Source organism: Rosa chinensis, chromosome 1, assembly GCF_002994745.2.
Source record: "Rosa chinensis cultivar Old Blush chromosome 1, RchiOBHm-V2, whole genome shotgun sequence".
NCBI lineage: Eukaryota > Viridiplantae > Streptophyta > Magnoliopsida > Rosales > Rosaceae > Rosa > Rosa chinensis.
In genome coordinates, this window is record NC_037088.1 from 56,960,729 (window position 1) to 56,984,141 (window position 23,413).

Genomic DNA, 23,413 nt, shown 5'->3' on the forward strand with positions numbered 1-23,413 from the left:
GATTTTACTTCTTGTTGTGTAGACTTTGGTTATATTTGCTCTGTGATAGTTAACTCAACACTAACTACCATCTTGGATTGGAGTAATTGGAGGTGTGAAAAAGAAAGAAAACAATGGTAAACAAAAAAGAAAGAAAACAACATGATCCACTAATCCACTAAAGCTTACCTTTGTAGTCTTTTTCAAATCCAACATCCCCTTTGAATTAAGCATTACATCGTTAAGACCTGAGAGAATGAACCTTGAGAGAATACTGACTAGCATTTTTTTCGATGATGTATCTTAATGACTAAATTTTTAGGATGCATTTGTGTGTAGGGCTGCACATGAATTGAGTTGGAATGGTAAACCATCTCTATGCCAAAATGAGCGGTTTAGGCAGTTTGGACAACCGATCATCAAGAAAAATAAGTTTTGCTCGATCCAATCCAATCCACTTAAAGATGATTTGGTTCGTTCAGTTGGGTGTTTTTAAGTTTTTAACCTTTATATTATTAACCTGTTGTTTAGGAACATGGTAAAATACCAAAGCTTTGGTCAATATCAAAGCATTTGTGAGAGGCAATACACTGAAGTGACAAATATTGAGAGGCAATCACAATTGCATTAATTATATACTAGGGTTCTAGGCCTTTGCTTCTTGGATTTCAATACAGTAGTATATCATTTGAGAATAAAGTTATAATTTGAGATCTAAAACTTACTTAGAACAAACTAGGAAAATAAATATATATGTTGTACGGGTATAAAGTTAAAACTTTTTTCTATTATATTTGAAACATATCGGTCGGTTCGGATATCGTGGTTTAAGCATAATAAAATCCAAACCAATCCAGTTCATACACTGTTTGGTCCAATATTGAAACGACTTTCAATTTTAAAAGTTAAAAAATATGAACCTAACAATACTTATTGGTCAATTTCAGCCAGTTCGACCAGTTTGTACCGCGTTTTACACACCTCTATTTGTGCTTGCCACTTCTTTTTACCTCATATTTGATTGAATTAGTGAGGCCATTTGCTAGTCCATTCATTTGTAAGTGATATGAGTGTTTTAATGAAATTTTGATCTCTTCTTTGATTGAAAAAGGACAAAGTATAAGAATAAAAAAAAAAAAAAACTTGAATTTCATTGAAAACAAAAACAACAAGAGGCAAACGATGCAATTGGACCTATTATTTGCCACATTATTAACATTTTTGCACGAATTAAAAAAAAAAAAAAAACAAGAAGAAGAGCATGACTGAAAACCTACATGCTAAACCTAAAGGATGAAGAACTCAATTCCTCCATTCTACTTCTACATACGAAATTGTGCCCTAAAGTAATACAAAATCTTACAATGATCTTAAGCATCAACACATATGTTGATTGACTTCATCTAAGTAGATTTATTTGGCAATAATGACAAGTTTACTATATTATCTATCGAGTTGAACAAAAAAAAAAAAAATTTACTTCGAACATAAATGGATTTGGGTGGATGTTACGCAAGAGATTGTTGAAGACTTGTTATGTAGATGACTTAATCTTGAGAGGTTACTCGTGTATATACAACTCTTTGGTGAAAGTAGCAGTAACTGTCAATCTAGATCGATCCATTGCACTCAAGTCTCTGGCAATGGATACTAATTCTGGCCTAAAAGCAATTGAGATTTGCAATGCCCTTCACCTGGCTTCATTGATTTATTCTAAGATGTTGAGAATGTGCCACTGCTGAGTGAGGCTAACCTTTTCCATATTCAGGCACTAAAGATTGCATCAGACTCCTTTTTAGCCAACTTTCATATTGTATTTCTCAGCTACACATTCTAATAATGGACGTCCATTTAATGCACATTGAGGTCTATAATGTGACTTTCGATCGAGCAGATGCAGGCATGGGAGAGGCAACCCTAATTTCTCAAGCCCAGAAGCACAACCACACTTTGCCGAAGGGGATAAGTTAATTTGGGCTGGGTTTACGTAACTGGTTACCAGGCCGGCATAGCCGATAGGGTTCGACAGCTCCCAATTCCAGTCTTGGAGTATGAGGTCAAGAAGAACAGCATGCCGTGGTGAATTCAAGGTTGTTTTTGATAGGCGGACAACTTGCTCCCAACAACGACATGGATGATGATCCATCCGAAGTGGGTGTATCGTTTTTGGATCCGAATCAACTAGGGGAGGAGGCTTGGAGAGGCGGACAACTTGCTCCCAACAACGACATGGATGATGATCCATCCGAAGTGGGTGTATCGTTTTTGGATCCGAATCAACTAGGGGAGGAGGCTTGGAGAGTCGCGGCCAGGTTCACAGCGGGACAACAGGACCACCCGTTGGCCTACAGCGATGGTTGGATATACTGCGTCAGTCACATCAGTGGGCGTTTTCACTCCCAAACCTTCCAATGGGAACCGTCTCGTAACCTTGCGAATGAGTTCAATATAAGTCTTCTGGGAGCTTCAAGAACTGTGCAGTATGTCAATCTGCGGGGGATCGAGGGCAGAGTTAACGCGATGTGTCATTGTCGTGAGGGAATGCAACATTTGGAGATATGTGGAACATTGGCTCACGAATATAAAGGTTATTGGTATCCCGGAGTAGTGGTGGGTAGGCACCTCATATGTGTGAATAATGCTCACCCTATCACGGGAGCTTATAGCTATATGATGCTTTATGTGTATGACACTTGACGAATGCAGTGGATGCAGCGTCCGGTGCAGGGTCTGGTCATGAACAGTTACATGCTTCCATTCCAAAGGGATCAGGATGTTGGGATGACGACTTTGATAAAAGTCGGTCCTCATCGGTATACACTCGTGTGGTCTGGCGAGTGCACCGTTGAGGACTTTCAATTCGAAATTCATTGGTGTAAGTTTGATCTTCGACTGCATCACGGAGTCATTGAAGGAAAAACTGTATTGGATGATTACTTCTCAGCTGTAAGGGTGGCACATGGGATGTGTAGGTTTGAAGATGTTGGATTTGACACAACCTTGCTTAACATCACCTCTGATGTGTAAGTCTCTTTCCCATACCAGCTAGATTAGCTACTGGGCATAAACTTTATTTTGGTCTAATAATTGATTTTGACTTTTGATTCATGAATAGGCATATTGTGGATGGAGCAGTGCAGCATGATGACCATTACATTCTGGCATAGGATGAAAGTTAGGTATGTAGTCACAAAGTCATTTAGTAATTGATATTTGTTCAGGTTTTAACATATGCTTGCTGAATCCATTAATCGTATGGTTGTGAATTATGAATTCCGTTTACTGGTCAGCCTAATAGTACTGCGTATGAAGCTTGTGAACCCATTTTTGCACTCTTTGCGTTGAAGATGCAATTAATAGATTCTTATTTCAGTTGTGATCCAAGTCAATCATTCATGCCGAAATATGGAGAGGAAGTTAGCACATGCCCACATCATTACCTGAAGGTATTAGAAATAGTAAAGTATTGCCATCATTTAAATGTTGTGGAACATGTCAGACACGTCATAGAGATTGCTATTGCTCTAGAGAAGATTGTTATTAATCCTCTTGACTGGGAATTTCATCATACTGGAGCTGAGAGGAGAGTTGAACATCTCATTATAGAAACATTTGCAAGAAATGGTGCTATGGACATTCTGAGAAAAGAAGTGTTGAGCAACTCCAATAATTTATGTATAATTTTTGTCTTATAGAGAAGAAAAACTTAAAGGTGCAAGATTCTCTTTCCCATTTTTTTTTTTAAATTTCTAAACCAGCCAGCTAGATTATCTATTGTCCATAAACTATGACTTTGACTTTTGACTAATGGATAGGGATATTGAGGATGTGGATGGATAAGTGCAAGATGATGATGATTATCTTTTGGCGTAGGAGGAAGATTATGTATGTAGCCAAAAAATTCTTTGGCCAGCCGAGAACTGAAGGTAGAACACCCTGTCCATGTCACACAAGCACAAAGAAAACCTACACCAGTTTGATCGAGCGACACGATCGTTCACTAACTCTAGCTTTTGAACTTTGGCTACGAAGATAGAATCCCACCTATGCTTTATATGGAGCATTAACTTGAATTAATCTTATAGTTATAGGAAAGCAAAATCATACACAAATTCTCCTACAAGAATCGTAGCAGTAACACACAAAAATCGCATCATATTGTTGTTATAAGGAAACGATCGAGAGAGTGTCTAATGACGGCTCATAAAAACTCTTAAATCAATGTTGGATGAGCGTTTCAAATTTGAATTGAAATATTATCAACATACAAGTTATCTAACCATTATGATTGTAAAGAAGGTTTAGAGGTTTTATAGTTGAACCCACTTAGGATGGGAGAAAGGGGGGCTTCTTGCTTAACAAGTTGATATTATGATGATAATTCTCACAATCTCACATCATGTAGTATAATATTATAATAGTTTGTTCTCCTTATAATATAATGATTTTAAACACATACGTTCCTCTTTTTGACTTACTAATGTAAAAAATTAGTTTCGATGGTGGAACTACATTCCATAGTACATGGCTAAAAAAAAAAAAGTCATATCCACTAATCCACTAAATCTTACCTTTGTAGTCTTTTTCAAATCCAAAATCCCCTTTGAATTAAGCATTACATCGTTAAGACCTGAGAGAATGAACCTTGAGAGAATACTGACTAGCATTTTTTTCGATGATGTATCTTAATGACTAAATTTTTAGGATGCATTTGTGTGTAGGGCTGCACATGAATTGAGTTGGAATGGTAAACCATCTCTATGCCAAAATGAGCGGTTTAGGCATTTTGGACAACCGATTCGAGTCACCATGGGGGTAGGAGTGAAATCCTTTGATCCTCTTATTTAAAAAGAGACAACCGATCATCAAGAAAAATAAGTTTCGCTTGATGCAATCCAGTCCAATTAAAGATGATTTGGTTCGTTCAGTTGGGTGTTTTTAAGTTTTTAACCTTTATATTATTAACCTGTTGTTTAGGAACATGGTAAAATACCAAAGCTTTGGTCAATATCAAAGCATTTGTGAGATGCAATACACTGAAGTGACAAATATTGAGAGGCAATCGCAATTGCATCAATTATATACTAGGGTTCTAGGCCTTTGCTTCTTGGATTTCAATACAGTAGTATATCATTTGAGAATAAAATTATAATTTGAGATCTAAAACTTACTTAGAACAAACTAGGAAAATAAATATATATGTTGTACGGGTATAAAGTTAAAACTTTTTTCTATTATATTTGAAACATATCGGTTGGTTCATATATCGCGGTTTAAGCATAATAAAATCCAAACCAGTGCAGTTCATACATTGTTTGGTCCAATATTGAAATGACTTTCAATTTTAAAAGTTAAAAAATATGAACCTAACAATACTTATTGGTCAATTTCAGCCGGTTCGACCAGTTTGTACCGCGTTTTACACACCTTTATAAGCTTTGTCTATAAGCTTCCACTCTGGGGTAGAAAATCAGGTTAGTGGCGCAGTAGCCGAAAAGCTTGTTCTCCATCAGAGCAACTAGTCTAGAAAATGAGGAGAAAGGGCGACCTTCCTCCGTGGCCAAAATGTCAAAGAAAGTCGGGACTTTTTCCCAGGTGGCGGCAGCGTCACCGAGTGTAGAGTACAGGAACCGACCCCTAGTGTAGAGTGTTGAATGTAGGCCGGGTAGTCCATGCCACCATCGGATGCGAGCCAATTAGGGGAAGCAGCGAGCAAATCTAAGGAGGGATGCGAGCCAATTAGGGGAAGCAGCGAGCAAATCTAAGGAGAGATAACCGTCGAGGTTCTGAGTGCTGCGCTTATCCATTTCGGTTGGGAAATATCCCTTGGTTTTGGTTTTGGTTCCACCCATGAGGTAGAGGCGGGAATTGACGACTGTGACGCTGAAGTTAATCAGCTAGTAATCTAATTGAGGAAGATCCAGTTTCCTGATGCTATCAATTTCTTCATCACTTTGAGCCTCTTGTTCTCCGATCGCATACCACAAAAGCTTTTGGCCGGCCGAAAACTGAAGGTAGATCACCCTGTCCATTATCACAAGTACAAAGCAAGCCTGTACCTAGTTTGATCGATCGATCACCAACTCTCTATCTCCAACCTTGGTTACGAAAGTTGGGAATCCCAACTATGCTATGCTTTATATAGAGCATTAAACCTTAGCTTTTAGTTTTAGTTTAGGAAATCAAGGTCATATTGGTTTACTGATTAATCCTCAATTTGTTAGGATAGAATATATTCTCCTAAGAGAGTCCTAACAAAAGCAAACAAAAATAACATCATATTGTTGTTATAAGGAAAGGATCGATAGAGTCTCTAATAACATTGAATTTTCCAATTTGAATTGAAAGTCTTCAACATCCTTTTATAATCCTTGTCGTTAAAGTTTTGTTATCGTTGTTTTTTTTTTTTTAATATATTGACCTAAAAATACTTGCATATATTAATGTATCTTAATGACTAAATTTTTAAGATGCATTTGTGTGCCGCTTTTTTTTACCCCAAATTTGATCGAAAGAGGTTGTTAGTGAGGCTAATTACTTGTCCCTTGATTTGCATTTGATACGCATGATGAAGTTTCGATACCTTTTTTGATTGAAAAAAGAAAAAGTATAAGAATAAAAAAAACTTAAATTTCATTTAAAACAAAAACAACAAGAGATAAATGATACAGTTGCAAATTGGATCAATTATTTGCCACATTATTAACATTTTTGCCCAATTTAAAAAAAAAAAAGCATGGCTGAAATCTACACATGCTAAACCTAAGGGATCGAGAACTACATCTCAATTCCTCCATTCTACTTCTACATACGAATTTGTGCCCTAAAGTAGATACAAAATCTTACAATGATTTTTAATTATGTGTTGTTGATCGACTTTATCTAAGTCGATTTAGTTAGCAATAATGACTTGTTTACTATAATGTATCATATTATCCATCAAGTTGAACAAAAAAAAAAATTGTTGGAGACTTTTTGTGGACGTAACTGCCCTAATCTTGAAAGGTTATTGGTGTATTATACCAAATATTTTGGTGAAGGTAGCAGTAACTGGCAATCTGGATCAACCCACTGCACTCAAGTCTTTGGCAATCTCCCTTTTGGCCAACTTTCATCTTGTATTGAAATATTTACATTTGTCAGCTACACGCTCTCATGAGAATCATGCAACTTACCAAATCCCAAGCGTTTTGAATTGCTAGTTTTTGCAGAAAATTGCTAGCCGAGCTAGTCTGCGTCTGACCTCTTTCCTCAAGGCATTCCCTCATTTGTGCACTCTGTGTGTTGAAAATGAAATTCATAGATTCTTATTTTAGTTGTGATCCACTCCAATCATTCGTGCCAAAATATGGAGAAGTAACTACATGCTAACATCGTTACCTCAAGGTGTTAGAAATAGTAAGGTATCACCACCGTGAGACTGCTATTGCTCTGGAGAAGATTGTTATTAACCCGGTTTATTGGGAATTTCATCATACTGGAGCAGATTGGAGAAGCGAACATCTCATGATAGAAGAAGTTGCAAGAAATGGTTCTATGGACGTTCTGACAAAAAAGCTTCAACAATAGAACTTGTGGTTTTAGTGCTTAAACAAGGCCTATTGGTCCAATTGCATTTCTCCACATTCTCCCCTGATTTCATAATATCACTCTCAAAATATGACAGTTTTAGTTAGACCGAGGCATTGCTCATGGGATTCAAAAGGCCCTCTACTTCTCATGTCATTTTTCTGATGGTCTCACAGAATCAACAAAATCTTCTAAGCAACTTGGTACCCAAAATCACGATACTAGTAATTGAAGTGATAACCATCAACTTTGCTCGACAAAGCATACACTTAAACACAAAACCAAAAACGCTCTTTCATATAAAATCGAATACATTCCAAATGTTTTGAGTAAATAAACATAACACGACAATAAAACAATAAAATCACTTATTCTTCTGCTTGAGAAACATATGGAGTAAAGATGTGTCGCACACAATGGAGGCAAGCGAATTTACAAAATTGCACCTCCATCACCCTCGATTTCTATGCTACATTTTCATTAATTTCTGGGGACACCAAGTCTTGTACGGAAATCATCTTCCATGAGGGGCAGACCGTCACGCAACTTGACCTTTGGTTCCCATCCCAGTAACTCCTTTGCTTTTGAGATGTCAGGCTTCCTCTGCCGAGGATCATCAGGTGTGTTTTCAACCATTTTAATCTCCACCTTAGGATTGATAAGCTACAATCATGTGGACAAAATATTTAGTTCCTTGTATAAATTCCATATTTCTGAACTATACATAACAAGTCATAATGATGTTGGATACTGAGAATGTAAACTTGGGTGACAAATGGACCAAAAAATTGACTGCAGATACAACACTGACCTCCTTGACATTCTCTGCGAGTTCGAGCATTGTAAATTCACCTGGATTCCCAATGTTGATTGGACCAGTGTTGTCTCCTTCCATAAGTCGAATAAGGCCATCAACCTTGAACATTTACAATGAAGGATTAATTAAGGGGAAGATGAATACCACCTGTTGCTAATTAGATTACCCAAAAAAAAAAAAAAAAGCAAAATAATCAACTCATGCTTACCATGTCAGAGACGTAACAGAAACTCCTTGTCTGTGTTCCAGGTGCTTGAACAGTCAAGGGGTCATTCCTACAGAATCAGACAACATAAATGTGACCCCGTTACAATAGCACAAGGATAAAAATGTCATTAAGCATCACATAATGTGTAGGTGTAGATAACAAAAGCAATGCTTAATCACACTAACCGGATAGCTTGGGCTATGAAGTTGCTGACGACACGGCCATCATCAATATTCATGCGAGGTCCATAAGTGTTGAAAATCCTAGCAATCCGGATCTCTGTTACAAGGATCATCTCAAGAGAAAGTTAACAAAATGAAGTATTAACAGAAGAAGAAAAAGAAAGGGAGGAGATGGGACCTATGCCGTGCTGCCTGTGATAATCAAACATCAATGTTTCAGCCACTCGCTTTCCCTCATCATAGCAACTCCTAACTCCTGTTGTATAATGTCAAACACGCAAGCGGTTAATATGTGCCTCATGCTAGTGCAGTTGACGTGCAGTTGTTTAAAGATTTTGTGCAAATGACAGGGAGAAGCCATAGTTTGTATCATGTCACAATATAAACCTCAATTGTAAGATGACAATGTATATAGGGAACTTTAAGAGAAAAAGGCAAGCCTCATAGAATTATATATTAAAACGCATTGTTCTTTGCATCTTAAAGACCATAAATACTCATCCCCAAGAATTAAAGGTAATCCAACTGAAAGTATGTAGCATCTGCTACTATTGATAGATGAAAAACATACCAATTGGATTCACATTTCCCCAATAGCTCTCAACCTGAGGGTGAATAAGAGGATCTCCATACACCTCCGAAGTAGAAGTGAGCAAAATCCTGAGATCAATTTACATCACTGTGAGAAACGAAAAGACAATGACATATCAGAGTAGACAGAAGGTTGACAGTCACAAACCTCGCTCCAACTCGCTTGGCCAGTCCCAGCATGTTCAATGTACCGATCACATTTGTCTTTATTGTCTGTCAAACAACAAAAATTTGGGTAAATAAGAGAATGAATCACCGTTGATTGGGGTTCTTTGAAGCTCAGTTATACTTGATCTAACAAAAGTATTGGGATAGACATATATTCAAGTCTTTACTGTTCAAAAACAAACTTGAAATATAAACACACCTTTACTGGATTGTGTTTGTAGAAGATCGGAGAAGCAGGGCAAGCAAGATGGAATATTTGATCAACCTCAACCAGCAATGGCTCGGTGACATCTTCATGAAGAAAAGAACACAAATTTATTTAAAACACAAACAATGTATATTCGTGACATGACAATTATCTCATACAACAGCAATGGCAGATTGTTTCATGAGAGATGGGTACACAAGCTATGAATAAAAAATATAAAATAAAATAAAAAGTCATACCATGACGAATAAGCTCGAATCTTGGATGACCAATCCATTTCTTAAGGTTGTCCTTTGAGCCAGTGAAGTAGTTATCTGCAACAATAACCTGACAGAAACAACATTTGAAAATGTATAAACACACTAGTCAATCATGAATACCAGGTCTTCATAAATAGAACAAGAAGGTCAACCTCATTCTTCTCGTTTTCCATCAGCTTGTCAACTAGGTGAGAGCCAATGAATCCAGCTCCTCCAGTAACCAAAATTCTCATATTTGCCTGCCATCAGTAAACATTTGGATATAAATATGACAGACAACAACATACTAACACCGCCATAGATATAATAGTTGAACACTTCACTCCAACAAATAATTGACCATATATGTCACCTGAAAGAATTTGGCATTCCTTAGAGGAGAGGGGGTTGGAGGCGGTTTGGTAGAAGCATGTTCTCCATTAGTAGCCATTTGATGAACTCCTGCACCCCAAACAGTCACAACCTCAATATCTCAGATCAAATTCACAACCACTAATTACACACTCATCTATCAACACACAATCTCATATTCAAAAACAAATCGTAAACTCAGCAGAAAGTTCAGACACCATGAACTCAACTTTCAAAAGAGAAAAGAAGGGTCTTAACAAATATTGAAAAAAGCACAAATCTGGATAAGATTTTGAGCTCAGATCACCTGAACTTAAGGAAAAAGCCCAAATTTCCTAAGCTGTTTTCAGATGAGTGCAGGTGCAGTATGAGATAAAGAAGCGAGCTTTATATACACAATGCAATGGGGGTCAGACCCAAATTAGGGAAATAAACAAAATCAAAATACGGGTATATTCCAAAACCAAAAAAGAAGAATAAAAGCAATAATATCACACTACCAAACTCTACCAACTGAAGACAGAGAAGAATTGCTTCAAAATCACGAAAAGTAGAAAATCATCAAAACAAAGAGACCACACCAGCTTTAATTTCAGATCTGAAATCTGAATCTCACACACTCTCTCTCTCTCTCTCTCACCCACAATGCTTAACCATCCACAATTACAAACCCAAAAGAGAAAAAAATTAATGAAAATTAAATCGAAATCAATACCAATAATGCCGTCACCTCTTTATTAAAACCACGGTTCCTTCTTCTTTTTCTTCGCTTGTTCTTAGTCCAAGGTTCCTAAACAGTTCCAAGGTTTGAGATTTTAAGGTGGGTTTCTTTTCCTAGACCATGTCGAACACGGATATGGGTAACATAAATAGAGAGAGAGGGTGATGTGAGGTGTGAACGGAAATCGCGGGATGCCACGTCATGTTGTAATTGGATCCAACTCTGATGCTCGCTGTCCTCTTCATCTAGTTTCACTTCCCCACAGGCTTCCCTTTCAGTCTGGAGGAATTCCCGCGCGATGACGCGCATAATAACTACGGTGCATGGCCAATGGAAAACTGCCACTTGGGTTTTTTTTTTTTACATAAACTTATATTTCGATCGTGTAGATAACTTATTTTAATTGGAAACGAATATATAAATTCTTATTCTTTCTGTCTAAGAACTTTGTATCGAACAGTTTTTAGTTATTAAATAATGGGGTAATTCGATCAAACAAAATCAATAATGTGATTGTGACCTTGTATGTATAAGAAATTTGGATTTCAGTTAATATTTACTGAGTTAATGATGATAGTTTGGTAGCCATGTCTAGCCAAGATTGGGAGTGCAATGTGAATTGGTTTAGGGCCTAAAATGTTTGACATGCTGGTTAACAATTTCGAGAAGCCAGCCAATACTTGTGAAATAAGAAAATGACTTGATTTGATTGGTTTTGTTGACATTGCTAAGTTTTAATATGAGATTTAATAGCTTCATATAAGTCATCAATAATGTGATTGTAATGGTATATGAGATTCATAATATAAGTTTCAACTTTAATAATCAAACTATTGTCTTTTGACTTTTTGAGTTGAAGAGTACAATTTTGGAAATATGCCTAGCAATTGTTGGACGTGCAACTTGAATCAGCATCGATGATACGATGGTTAAAGTATATGGAAAACCAATCAATTTTAATCTATTGAGATAACAACTCGACTCGATTAGTTTTGTTGACGCTCGTAGGTAGGATTTGAAATACAGGTTTATATACTAGGAAAAACGAACTTAGCTCCTAAATTCAATAATGTTTTTTTGTAAAATATTAAAGAAGAAGTGAATAAATGATCATTCTATATGCAATATCTGATAGTCTATAACTAACTATTGAAATATTTGCTTGTTTCAACCAAGGCTTTAATTTCTTCAACTGTATAGTTTCTCTGAACTTAACCAAGCTCATTAAAATGTTCTGAAAAAAAAAAAAATCTCTCAACGTCGGTGGTGAGAAACAGGAGATCATTACTCTTGAATGAGATCAGGCACGGATGGACCTGTATTGGTCAAGGGAAGTACATGAGAAGTCTGTGCACGTCTTCGCAGAAGAGATATATATCTGCAGCGTCAGATCCAACGCACTACGTTTGACTATTTTATCAATTCACCAAACTACTATATCATAATATATGTATTATTTTTTGTGATAATGTTTCAACTTTGTGGCTGTAGTTTAGTGGTGAGAATTCCACGTTGTGGCCGTGGAGACCTGGGCTCGAATCCCAGCAGCCACACTCTATTTTTTTTTTGGTTATTTTTTCTAAATTTTGAACCCTCTATTGGAATATTTTGCTACACAACTACACAAGCATACAAGTCCTTATTGGATAGTAAAGCAACTACTAACAACAATAAATTCAAACCCTCATCTCTTTTTGCTTACAATTTGAACTCTACGTTAATGATCCTTTAAGTTGAAAGTCAAAAGTTTAATTTAAAGGGTAATCATAGCATAATTTCAATCATTTTGAGTTATTATATATGAAATTAAGCTACATTGTATGGAAAGTTAATACTACTTATTGTTAGATAAAGTTGTTAGCAACTAAATCTCTTTTGATAAGTTGAATGTCCACGTCAAACATTTAGGTATGACTAGTCACAATGCATATTGTCTTCTCCTAATATATTTCTTGTTGAATTTTATGTGTTAAGCACATAAGATATACAAAGTAGAATCAAAGTGAAATTCATATCTCAGTTTATTACATACTTTGCATGAAAAATCAGTATTACCGTTAGAGAAGTACTGTAGGTGTTGGTCTTTACTTTGGCTTAGATTCCAAATCCACTTGGTAAGTTCAACAAACCATAACTAGAAACCAATGGAAAAATATTCTTAATTTTTTTATTTATTTTTGTCTGTCTTTTACTAGAAACCATCCCAAGTGGGCTGTATGTATTAAACCAAGCCATGAAAGTACCGGCCCAAAACTAGTCAACTGTTTTACTTCTTCGGGTCGGAGCGAGGTAGTTGAGTAAAAAGGCGGTTCTTCTCTGCTTCACTCGCGACTTCAACTCAAGTCTGGTCTGCGCATCGAAGATCTGCTCGCGCCTCTCGTCGTTTTCGCCTCTGATCTTCACCAAGGTACCTCATCTCTCTATCTAATCCCAGATCACACTCATATACACCACTCTCATCAATACCCACTTTCGAATCGCTCATAATTTTCCACCCTGTGTTTTTATTCTGGAATTACGTTTAGCTATGTTGAAATACAAGTAAATTTCCGATTATGATTGTTAGCGTAGAACCCTAAGAAAGTTTGGTGGTTTTTGTTAGATTTTGGTGCAGCGTAGCGATTGGGATTGGTAAATAGGCGAAAATGTAGGGGGAAACGGTACCTTACGGTCACATAGCGGAGTGGATATCGCGTTAGACTCCGACTCTAAAGGTCGTGGGTTCGAATCCCACTGTGATCATGCTAGTTTCCATATTTTGCGTCTTGTTTTTATGTGGATAAGAAAATTTTCTGGCTGAAAGACAATTTAGAGTTTGTGTTTTCGTTTGCATTGCTAGTTTGCTACTGAAAATGACGTTTTGTGAGTGGGATACAATTGCGGTCCGTGAATATGTTTGTTAGGTACTTGGGATAAGTGAGGAATGAGTGATTCTGATTGCCTAGTTATTCTGTGATTAGATATGGGCGTATGCTTTAGCTTCATGTATAATGATGATGACGCCACATTAAGGTATCAAGAGAGAAAGTGGTACTGTTATTGTTGATGCCTAGGTATCGAAAAAGAGTTTAAGATGCGAGGAGAAAGTCTCTTTCTTAAATAAACAACATATGCTTACAGTAAGAGATTGGAGATGCCTATCTTCGTTGGTGACTTTTACTATTAAGTTATCAGCCAATTGTAGCTAATTGATGTTAGGTACTTAGTTGTTGATGACAATTACAGATTACTTAGTTGGAATTGGAGATGCCTTATTGTGTATCGCTTGTTTGGAAAATTGGAAGAAGTACCATGTAATTGGTGAGTATAGGCTATCTTGAAATACCCTTTTTTTTTTTTTTTTTTTTTTTTGAGTGGAAGACGTCAATAGAACCAACACACACACCCATGCAGTGTATCCCAGCATAGCCAGACTAATCACTGCACTGCAGACGCACGAACCATTGGGTGTTTTAACTAACCCAGGTCCCTCAAATCTGCTGGCCACGGGATCTTGAAATACCCTTGATTATATGTAAAATGACAGAGAATACGGAAAGTGACTTTCATTTTGTCCTTTGATGCTAAACCATGATCATGTAGAGTGACTTTATCGTTGGAGATGGTACTGGAAAATAGTTTACTTGATTTCAACAAATAGAAGCAGGAAATTGAATATATTCACCCAAAAGAGGCTTGATATAGGAATATATTCCCAATGACTGAAGATGCCTATGTTCATGCTTTGATATTTACAATGGCTCAAGTTGCCTTGGTAGCCTATCAACATCAATGAAGATATGTTAATAGTGTACAATTTGCTCAATTTAGTTTAAAGAATACTTTAACTGAAAGTTGATATCTGAGCATGCTTTCTCAGACCTCAGTAGCTTTGTCTGTTTCTGTGTAAATGTGCACTATGTTCTCTGTGAGTATACTGTATTGAAAGTGGAGACATAGAAATTTCTATAATTCTAACTCTGAAGTATGACAAAGCATTATCTACATGTGTTGCCGTACTCTGATTTTCAATGCTACTGTTTTACATGTGAGTCAAAAGTCTCTGGTTTATAGATGAATGCAATAGACTGTGCTTCTAGCCTGAAAATGTTCATTTGCAGAAATGCTGTGGTGTTTTGTATTGTAGCGCTAATATAAGTTCTTTCTACAGATGATTGATGATCACCAACTGGGCATAATAGCCAATGTTCTTGGCATGTTCATATTTCTCCTGGTGATTGCTTATCATTACGTGACGGCAGACCCAAAATATGAAGGCCACTGAGAGTGAGAATATGGTATCGTATCTGCTAATGGACACACCAATTGAACTCCAAAAAGACCTAGTTGATACATGTATCATTGCATTTTGTTAGCACTTGAACTTTTACTACTACCTCAGCGTTTATCCGCTTCCTATTATGTCCTCTCCCTTCTAATTCCATAATCCATATGCACTTGTCTGGGACTTGTATACAGATCATAATGTAGCTCAAAGTACTTAATGTTATCTGTAGAATTTCTTTAAACCAGTCATTTCCAAATCCTAAGCATTGTAGCAAACTACCAGCATGTACTATGGCAAGTGTTGAATTCATGATGTGGATTATGTGAAGGAACTGTTAGCATGACTAAACACCATCATGCTGAAAATCTCCTTGGAAGTATAGGTATTCGAAAACCACATACAATCAACAACATCATGCTACTCAATAGCGTTTGCGATTTACTTTTGTTTTTGCTTGGCGTTTGAATCAAAATATCAAGCGCCTTCAAAATCTCATTTAGAAATATTTATCGAAAAAAACACTTTGACAAGTACTTCTCCAGAAACGGGTGAAGGCCCATAAAATTGAGTTCGTAAATGCATGAAGAATACACGACTCTCCTTCCTATGTAGTATATACACACAGCTCATGCCGCTCCTCCTCCTCATCACCACCATCAGCCTCTCGTCACTTGCACAAAATACTCGATGGAAAAAAAAGAAAAAGCTACCACACCCACCACTGGGCTCCCACGCCTAATCCACGTCGCATCAGTCAATTCCTTCTGAAAAATCAGAGTATGGCAACACAGTAAACCTCCCAACACCCTGACTCACCCAAATATTCCCCCCCCTCTCTCTCTCTCTAAAGATGAAAACGAGAACCCTTGATTACGAAGCAGGCGACCCGAAAGCCCGAGAGCACGGACGAAAAGCCCAGGAACAAAAACCCGACAAACCCCAAGGCGATCGATATGTCCGTCTCTATGCAGAACGCGCTCCACGCCGTACACGTGTCCATCCCTTTCAAAACCCTCGCCAGCGCCGTTCCCGCCGAGTCCGCAGACAGCAGCAGGTACGCGAACACCTACACGATCCCACCTCTCGTTAATCCCCCCTCTATAATTACATTTAAGTTCAAAAATTAAAAATATTAAGAGAGCAAAGTTTGAACCTGGTCGTGGCTGAAGTCGAACCAGACCTGCAACACCTCGCTGAACAGAGTTGAGCCTCTGGAAATCTCCCAAACCGACGCCACCATTTCGAAGAGCGAGTATATCGCCACTATCGCATTCGCTCCCACCACTAATCTGCCAAGATTTTCGAATCGGTTTAGTTTAAATTATTCATGTGTTTAGAGTCACGTTGTATTAGTAAGACTTGAGCGCGACCGCACCCGGCTCTTTATTAAAAACAAAACAAAAAGAGCCTACTGAATTGTTGGCAAATTTACTACCTTTTTGCAGGATGTGTTAGTAATTGGAACGAAAAAGTGGAACTTTAGTCGGCTTTAATTTGAAAAATAGATGCAAAAGATTTGGCATTTTTGAATTGAGACAGGAGTAGTAGTACTACCTGAAGGCGTCGAAGTGGTACCAGCGAGGGGAGGAGGGGTCGGAGTCGCGGGAGGTGGTGAGCATGAAGACGAACGAGGCGAGGGAGGAGCTGAAGGTGGCGACGCGGAAGATGAGGATGAGGTAGTTGAAGCGGCGGAGCTTGCGGAGGGAGACGGTGGACTGGAAGTTAGGGTGGGTGGGGATTTGGTAGGGGGTTTCGCCGCCGTTTTGGGGATGAGCGGAGCGCATGGTGGTTGAGGAGTAGGAGGAGGAGGAGGAGAAGAAGTGGTGGTGGAGGAGGAGGAGGTTCAGAGTGGGAAGAAATCATGGGGATTTTGAGGGTGAAATGGTGGGGGGGAGAGGAGTCACGGGAAAGGATGATGAGGAGAGTGGTTCCATGGGAATTGGGATAAGGCCTGAGATGGGAGTGTGAGAGAGTGAGAAAAAGGAAGAAGCAAAAGCTCTAAAAGCCTAAAAGAAACAAAGGTGGGTTTTAGAAAGAGAGCAAGGGAGGAAAGATAGAGAGAGAGAGAGAGAGAGAGAGAGAGAGAGCAGGCAGAGAGCGATAGAGATGATAAACAAGAGCAGCCAGTGAGCCAGGGACATGAGACAGCAGCAAGTAGCAGTGTGGCCTTGTGGGGGCTCTGCTTTTCCTTCTTTTTTTCTATGCTTTGTTTCCTCTTGCCCTTTTTCTTTTTCCTTTTGTTGATGTGAAAAGAAACAAATTTTTTTTTAAAAAAAGTAGTGAGAATTCTTGATCTCTATCAAATTGATTGACTGTGGGTTCGAGTCTAGCACAAGATTTCAAAAAATCGTATGATTTTTCTAATTGTTATGTTATTGTATACAGTGACTTTGTTTTTATTCAAGATGTCATGTCCATAATTGTAATCGTTTTTTGTTTTAATAAAATGATCTCTTTCATTTTTAAAAGGAGGATGTTATTATGTTTTAACAAGAAAGTTAAATTGTTGGGAAGAAGATGTGAAAAAAATGCACAAAAACCTTTACAATCTTAAGGTTTAATCCATGTACAAACACATCATCAACTTTATACTTTTGTATGCATATATGTAATTAATCATATCATAGTTTACATTTTACAACATCATCCAGGCAATGTAAACCAGTGAAAAAAACGGTAATTTTGCTATAGTATTCATGGGACATATGGAAATAACATTGATTTCATGCCTCAATTATTCCACCCGACATACAAAAGATAAACTTTAGAAAAGTGTTTTTACATGATAACTTGCTATCCGCTTGCTATTCGTAGATCGGATAAGCTCGTTGATTATGCAATCTGATTGAAAAGACTCCGTAGATCAGATGAGCTCGTTGGTTAGACAATTTGATTGAAAAGACTTAGAACCAAGATTGTCGGATATTCAAATTGCAAGTAAAATTTAATAGTAAATCATAAGTAATCTCTAAATTTCTTTATAAATTTGATTAATTTTCACCGATATCTTAAAATATTTCATAAGATATGATTAGCTTTGAAACACACTCAGCCAAGAAGTCAGATATACACCGGAACTTATGAGTCATGACCCATCACTAACCTACCCACCAAAACACTATTCGATGAACGGCAAAACCAGCTTTCACATATGAAAAACCCGTTCATATAATTGGCATGACAAATCATGTTCTATGAATGATACTAGACCTGGATAAAGATACATATTCATAATCTCACTGAAAATGATTTTAATGATTTCATGCACCTCGTGTTTAAAAGCATGGCGATAGCATCAATGGAACTCTCGTGACAGTCATTAAATTGGGAGAAATCCATTGTCATGAAAGCTCCCTTGGTCCATATCATTCTTGCGTACTTTCACATTCTTATTTCTCTTGTCAACTAGAAATCTTTGGTCCCTTAAATTTTTCGAAGCAACTATCGTCACACGATTGATGACACTTTTTTAAGTGTGCGTGATGTCTCAACCCAAGGTTCACCACTGAGATTGACAGTACCCACATGACAAGGTTTCCAGGCAAATATTTCAAATATGTTAACTGGTGTTCCACTCCCTTTGACTATCTATGGCGGGGTTTTAAATTGAAAGCAAGCATTGCTGTTTCACTTTTCAAACCGGAGGGCTTTTCCCGGAAAATATGAGAAAAGGCAGTAGGCAAAGAGTTTGAAGTAGATATGAGAAACATCTGAGTTCCCATTTAGCTTAAGATTTTGAAGACATTGAACAAACCAAACGAAGCACAGAAGATCAAACATATAAAGAGGACTTGTATAAATATCCAAATCTCATTGCTGAACTAGTAACAAAACAGCAGTTTTGGACGATCAAGATTAGACAGAAAATGGAATGGAATGATCTACTTGCAAACAGCTCACTCCTTGAAAAAAACAAAAAGTATTTCTGGCCGCATCTTATGTGATGGGTTATAGCATTTCTTGTGACTTCCTCACGCAGCGACCTACTCTCTTCCTGAAACCGTATCTATCTTCTCTCCATTGTTTCTGAAAACACAATTATGTCAGCAAACTAAATAGCTAAACTAAAATATGTGACTAAGACAATTCATATACGCATCACCAGTACACTAATCATTCCAGACTATTGCATCCAAGCCCACTCGGCATTGAAAGAACTATATTTCTGAGCAAAGTGTTTAGGAAGGAAAAAGTTGAGAGAAAGGAAATCTCAACAGTTATAACACTTTTTCAGAGTTAAATATGGGAGAGTAGTACCGATGCAAACATTGGCACCTGTGAAGATTGCAAGGGACTATTGAAGATCCCCCGAAACTATCTTATCAACAGAGTACCAAGTTCCAGAACAGAAGCATTGTATTCTACATCTCCAATATTAGTAAAGGACAATTAATAGTTAAAATTGATAACAGAATATATGACAAAGAAACAAAGCAACACATACCGCTGCTTCAACATTTGCAGGAGACTCATCATTTGGGCTTGAAAGCATTGATATTATACTCAACACAATGCTCTCAACCTGCAGGTTAACAATCAGTCAGCAGACTACAATAAGAGGGGAATAGTAAAGCATAGTTACTACTTACTACATTCAAAGAACAATGTAGATGCAATAAAATCTGTCATCTGTGTGTAAGCCAGAAACCGCAAAAACTTGGTTATATTGCGTGGATAAATGTAAACATGTATCTAATCAAACTAACTACAAATCAGGACAGTGTGCATCAAACACAATCAAAGTAAAAATGGTGGTTTCCTATTTACTTGTAAGAGACCAGCGTGTCATCTCGTACAAGACACTGCCATCAATATATTGAGACCAAGCTGTCTATTGACTCTCTGCTTCAGCTTCTTGCAGCCCAGTCTACAAAATATTGAGGACGGTGTCTCGCATGAGATCAAATTGGTCTCAACAACAGAGCAATAGCTTAGAATTCTAGTACAGAACCCAACTTTGCCATACGCACCTAAAGCACTAAGACTTGAAGCTTAAATCTCAGCTTGAAAAAACGAGTCTCAACTCTTTCCTACACTTAAGCATGCATAAAATCCCATGTTCGTTCCTTACAGTTGCCCACAACCAATTACTGCCATCAGATGGCCAATCCTACATAATTGCTCTAAAGGTCAGACAGTTGTCAACCAACACTACACCCTAAAAATCTGTGCTTATAGGATTACACGTCTAGAACTAAACAAGTGAAACCATAAAACAGCGAAAGCCACAAGCCTTCCATTCCAGCAATGCACAATAAACAATATATAACAACAGGACAAGACACAAGTTAAGCACATACTGTATGGACTGGATTCCAGCGCTCACTCGCCAGCTCGTAGCCATTAGGATCGTCACCCGGGGGATGAAGAATTGAAATGCAAACCTTTCCATCCGAGTAAACTGTAATTTATACAGAAACATTCATGAAACAGCACATTGATCCATTGATGAACTAAAGTGTGAAAGGCAATATAGAATCAAAACTAAACAATTATGTTCAGAAGACAGGTAGTTACCATTAGGGTGCCATATCTCTGAGGTAAAACTAACTGTAGGAGGGTTATTAGGGTAATCGTTAGGGAAGCTCATAATAGCATTGAAGAAACCACCATCACTGCAAATTGGAATCGCAAAAACAACCAATTGGTTTAGTTAAACATTCATTGGCCCGAAATATCTTGACTAATTGAATAACACAACTAACTCAACATCCAAAATTGTTTGATAAACACACAATCATAAAAAAAAAAGTACGAAGATTGTGATCACAGGCTAACTCCATCAATAATAGCCAAGATTACCACAAAAAACCAAAACCACATAACATGCATTCAACAAACCCATACTTGTTTATTCCAAACAATGATCACAAACCCGCATGCAGAAAACACAAGACTACTATGCACCAAAGCAATAATCTTTAATCGAGGCCAACCAAAAAGAACCAAACTTGAACACAAAAACATGGTTTTAAGCACGAAACAACTTTCGGGGTTTCAGAATACACACTAGAGAGTATCAGGGGGGCCAATAATCGTGACGTTCCATTCGAAGATATTAGCCTCGTCGATCAAACCAGCCGAGAATCCATCAACTGGGTGCTTGCAAAGATCTACATAAACAGAAAAAAGAAACATGGATAAATAATCAAGAAACCCAAAAACGAAAACGAAAAACGAAAACAGGGGGTTGTTGGGTGTGAGACCTTTGAGTTGTTTTTGGAGGAGGAGACTGGCTTGGGATGAAGGCGCGTCCATGGAAGAAGGGAGAGAGAGAGAGAGAGAGAAGAAACCGGAGGGATGGCTGGTTTTTGGGGTGCGAGGGATTAAAAGGAGGAGTTGGGTTTTATAGAAGAGAGCACCAAATTGATGAGGCAAAATTTTAAGGAATTTATAAAGGTTTACGGAACTCTGTGCTTCAAATCAACCGAAACGATTGAGTATTTATATGGATGCTTGCCAAAATATTTTAACATGCCACATGCCGACCCATTAAGCCACCAAAACAATTACATTGGTGTATTGGTTTTCGTATTTGTTTTCGGGTTCTTTTTTCGTATTTAGAGAAGGAGAATCGAGGATGGGAAAGTTTTCGTTCTTGAACTAGGGTTGGGATAAACGATTGAGGTGTCCTGTTTTGTAAGCCGGTATTGTATTAGGTAAGGACTAGGAAAGGGCCGGAGGAATGAGGATGAGACTATTCATTATTTGCGTGACAAGTTTTCGTTTTTCAATTAACTTGATTTTTGTACGAAACTATAGATAAGTTTTAGAGATTATGAATTAAATATTCAAATTGGGATCTGAGGCCAAGCCATTTGAGTATATATGAACAATGTACAATGTTATCATATAGTTTGAGTAAACAAAGACCATCCGATATCACATTATAGAATGTCACATTATATTATAATGTTATACAGTTAAAATTTCTTGTTTACACATGTATAGTTTAGGGTTAGATTGATTTTTTCGAAAATTCGTGATCACCCGAAAATTCATGAAGAGTTAGGCTTTGATTTTTATGGTGTAATTTTCAACCTGAATTGACTCTAATGTGACTTGAGGTTATTCTCAAAAAAAAAAATGTGACTTGAGGTAAATTAGGAAACAAGATTCAACTACGGAATTTTAAGATAAATGCTAGAAACTAAACTGAAAGAGGTAAATTCCAACTCAAAAATTTGAGATAAATACTCTAAGCCACTAAACATTAGGACTATACAGGCCGCAACATTCTTTCACGTTAACTAGAACTCTTTCATCTCTCCAACAAAACCAACATAGCTACCAGTTTGTCATTACAAGTCTACAAGATAGAGTAGTCTTTATTAGTTTATCCTAAAGGATCTTGTATCCCTACCATTGAAATTACCAAAAATGTGCCTACGCTAGCACCAGAGCCACCAAATGTGGTTGGAGATTTGAAACTTTGCGATGTGGGATCCCTTTATTCTTGTTGGTAATCATAGATTGATCTGAAAAATGTTCACATGGGACTTGCAAGTAGAGCATATGAGCAATAATACCCACCTCTCTTTATTCTTATACATGCATATTTGTTTGCTAACGTCACACTGTTATCGTTTTTATTTGCATCAGTGGATTCAATATTGGCCTAGGGTCAAGAGTATATGAATCTAGACAGAGAAAAAGTACGAGCCTAATTGCATTGTTTGTCTTGGGGTGTAATTGGATCGACCACTTATTTTTGTAGACTTGCAATATAGCAATACATGATACTCATTTAGTCCTGTTTTTCAGGCTTTCAGCTCAGCAATAGTGGAGGGTCTTCTTTTCTTTATGGGAAGAATATATCTCGAGGCCATGTGGCATATTAGCTCACTGCCCCAAACGTCGCTTGAGGCTGACCAAAGATGAAAATAGAATAGTGGCAAATGTGACCTTCCATTTATGGTTAATCGTAGACTTCCATTAGGCATCGTTTGGTTCACAGAAAGGAAATCGATTCCCTTGTCTTTCCTGTGGGGAATAGAAACTAAGGGCATGTTTACTTACTTGGAATTGAATGGAATGTAATGGAATGATTACGGAGTAAAAACACTCATGTGTTTACTAACACATAAAGGAA

General features: G+C 37.5%; 4 protein-coding genes and 2 non-coding genes across 8 annotated transcripts; 3 read left to right on the top strand and 3 right to left on the bottom strand.

Annotated features, from left to right (window-relative positions):
- Positions 1-7,817: 7,817 nt before the first annotated feature.
- Positions 7,818-11,216, bottom strand: LOC112182659 (UDP-glucuronic acid decarboxylase 5). 3 transcript variants are annotated; one of them, XM_024321174.2, is made up of 12 exons: positions 11,064-11,216; positions 10,335-10,423; positions 10,135-10,221; positions 9,962-10,049; positions 9,714-9,805; positions 9,495-9,559; positions 9,327-9,415; positions 8,934-9,011; positions 8,759-8,852; positions 8,574-8,640; positions 8,360-8,464; positions 7,818-8,211 (listed from the first exon to the last, which is right to left on the bottom strand). In XM_024321174.2, exons 2-12 carry the CDS (start codon positions 10,410-10,412, stop codon positions 8,029-8,031), a joined length of 1,026 nt encoding a protein of 341 aa, XP_024176942.1. In that variant the 5' UTR covers positions 10,413-10,423; positions 11,064-11,216; the 3' UTR covers positions 7,818-8,028. The 3 variants fall into 3 exon arrangements, with proteins under 3 accessions (XP_024176942.1, XP_024176944.1, XP_024176943.1); XM_024321176.2 differs by having other exon boundaries at positions 11,049-11,203; XM_024321175.2 differs by lacking the exon at positions 11,064-11,216 and adding an exon at positions 10,641-10,717.
- A 1,319-nt stretch (positions 11,217-12,535) lies between these two features.
- TRNAH-GUG lies at positions 12,536-12,607 on the top strand. Its single transcript has one exon. It is a non-coding gene; the product is annotated as a tRNA-His (tRNA).
- A 1,116-nt stretch (positions 12,608-13,723) lies between these two features.
- Positions 13,724-13,796, top strand: TRNAR-CCG. The gene has a single exon. It is a non-coding gene; the product is annotated as a tRNA-Arg (tRNA).
- A 1,408-nt stretch (positions 13,797-15,204) lies between these two features.
- Positions 15,205-15,562, top strand: LOC112181769 (dolichyl-diphosphooligosaccharide--protein glycosyltransferase subunit 4A). The gene has a single exon (XM_024320199.2). The coding sequence runs from the start codon at positions 15,205-15,207 to the stop codon at positions 15,316-15,318; it is 114 nt and encodes a 37-aa protein (XP_024175967.1). The 3' UTR covers positions 15,319-15,562.
- Positions 15,563-15,763: 201 nt separating this feature from the next.
- LOC112181685 (CASP-like protein 4C1) lies at positions 15,764-17,457 on the bottom strand. The gene is made up of 3 exons (XM_024320102.2): positions 16,876-17,457; positions 16,475-16,610; positions 15,764-16,387 (listed from the first exon to the last, which is right to left on the bottom strand). Exons 1-3 carry the CDS (start codon positions 17,103-17,105, stop codon positions 16,166-16,168), a joined length of 588 nt encoding a protein of 195 aa, XP_024175870.1. The 5' UTR covers positions 17,106-17,457; the 3' UTR covers positions 15,764-16,165.
- A 1,608-nt stretch (positions 17,458-19,065) lies between these two features.
- Positions 19,066-21,769, bottom strand: LOC112201404 (ubiquitin-conjugating enzyme E2 7). The gene is made up of 6 exons (XM_024342311.2): positions 21,528-21,769; positions 21,332-21,434; positions 20,839-20,936; positions 20,622-20,722; positions 19,766-19,843; positions 19,066-19,347 (listed from the first exon to the last, which is right to left on the bottom strand). Exons 1-6 carry the CDS (start codon positions 21,577-21,579, stop codon positions 19,270-19,272), a joined length of 510 nt encoding a protein of 169 aa, XP_024198079.1. The 5' UTR covers positions 21,580-21,769; the 3' UTR covers positions 19,066-19,269.
- Between the last annotated feature and the right edge of the window lie 1,644 nt (positions 21,770-23,413).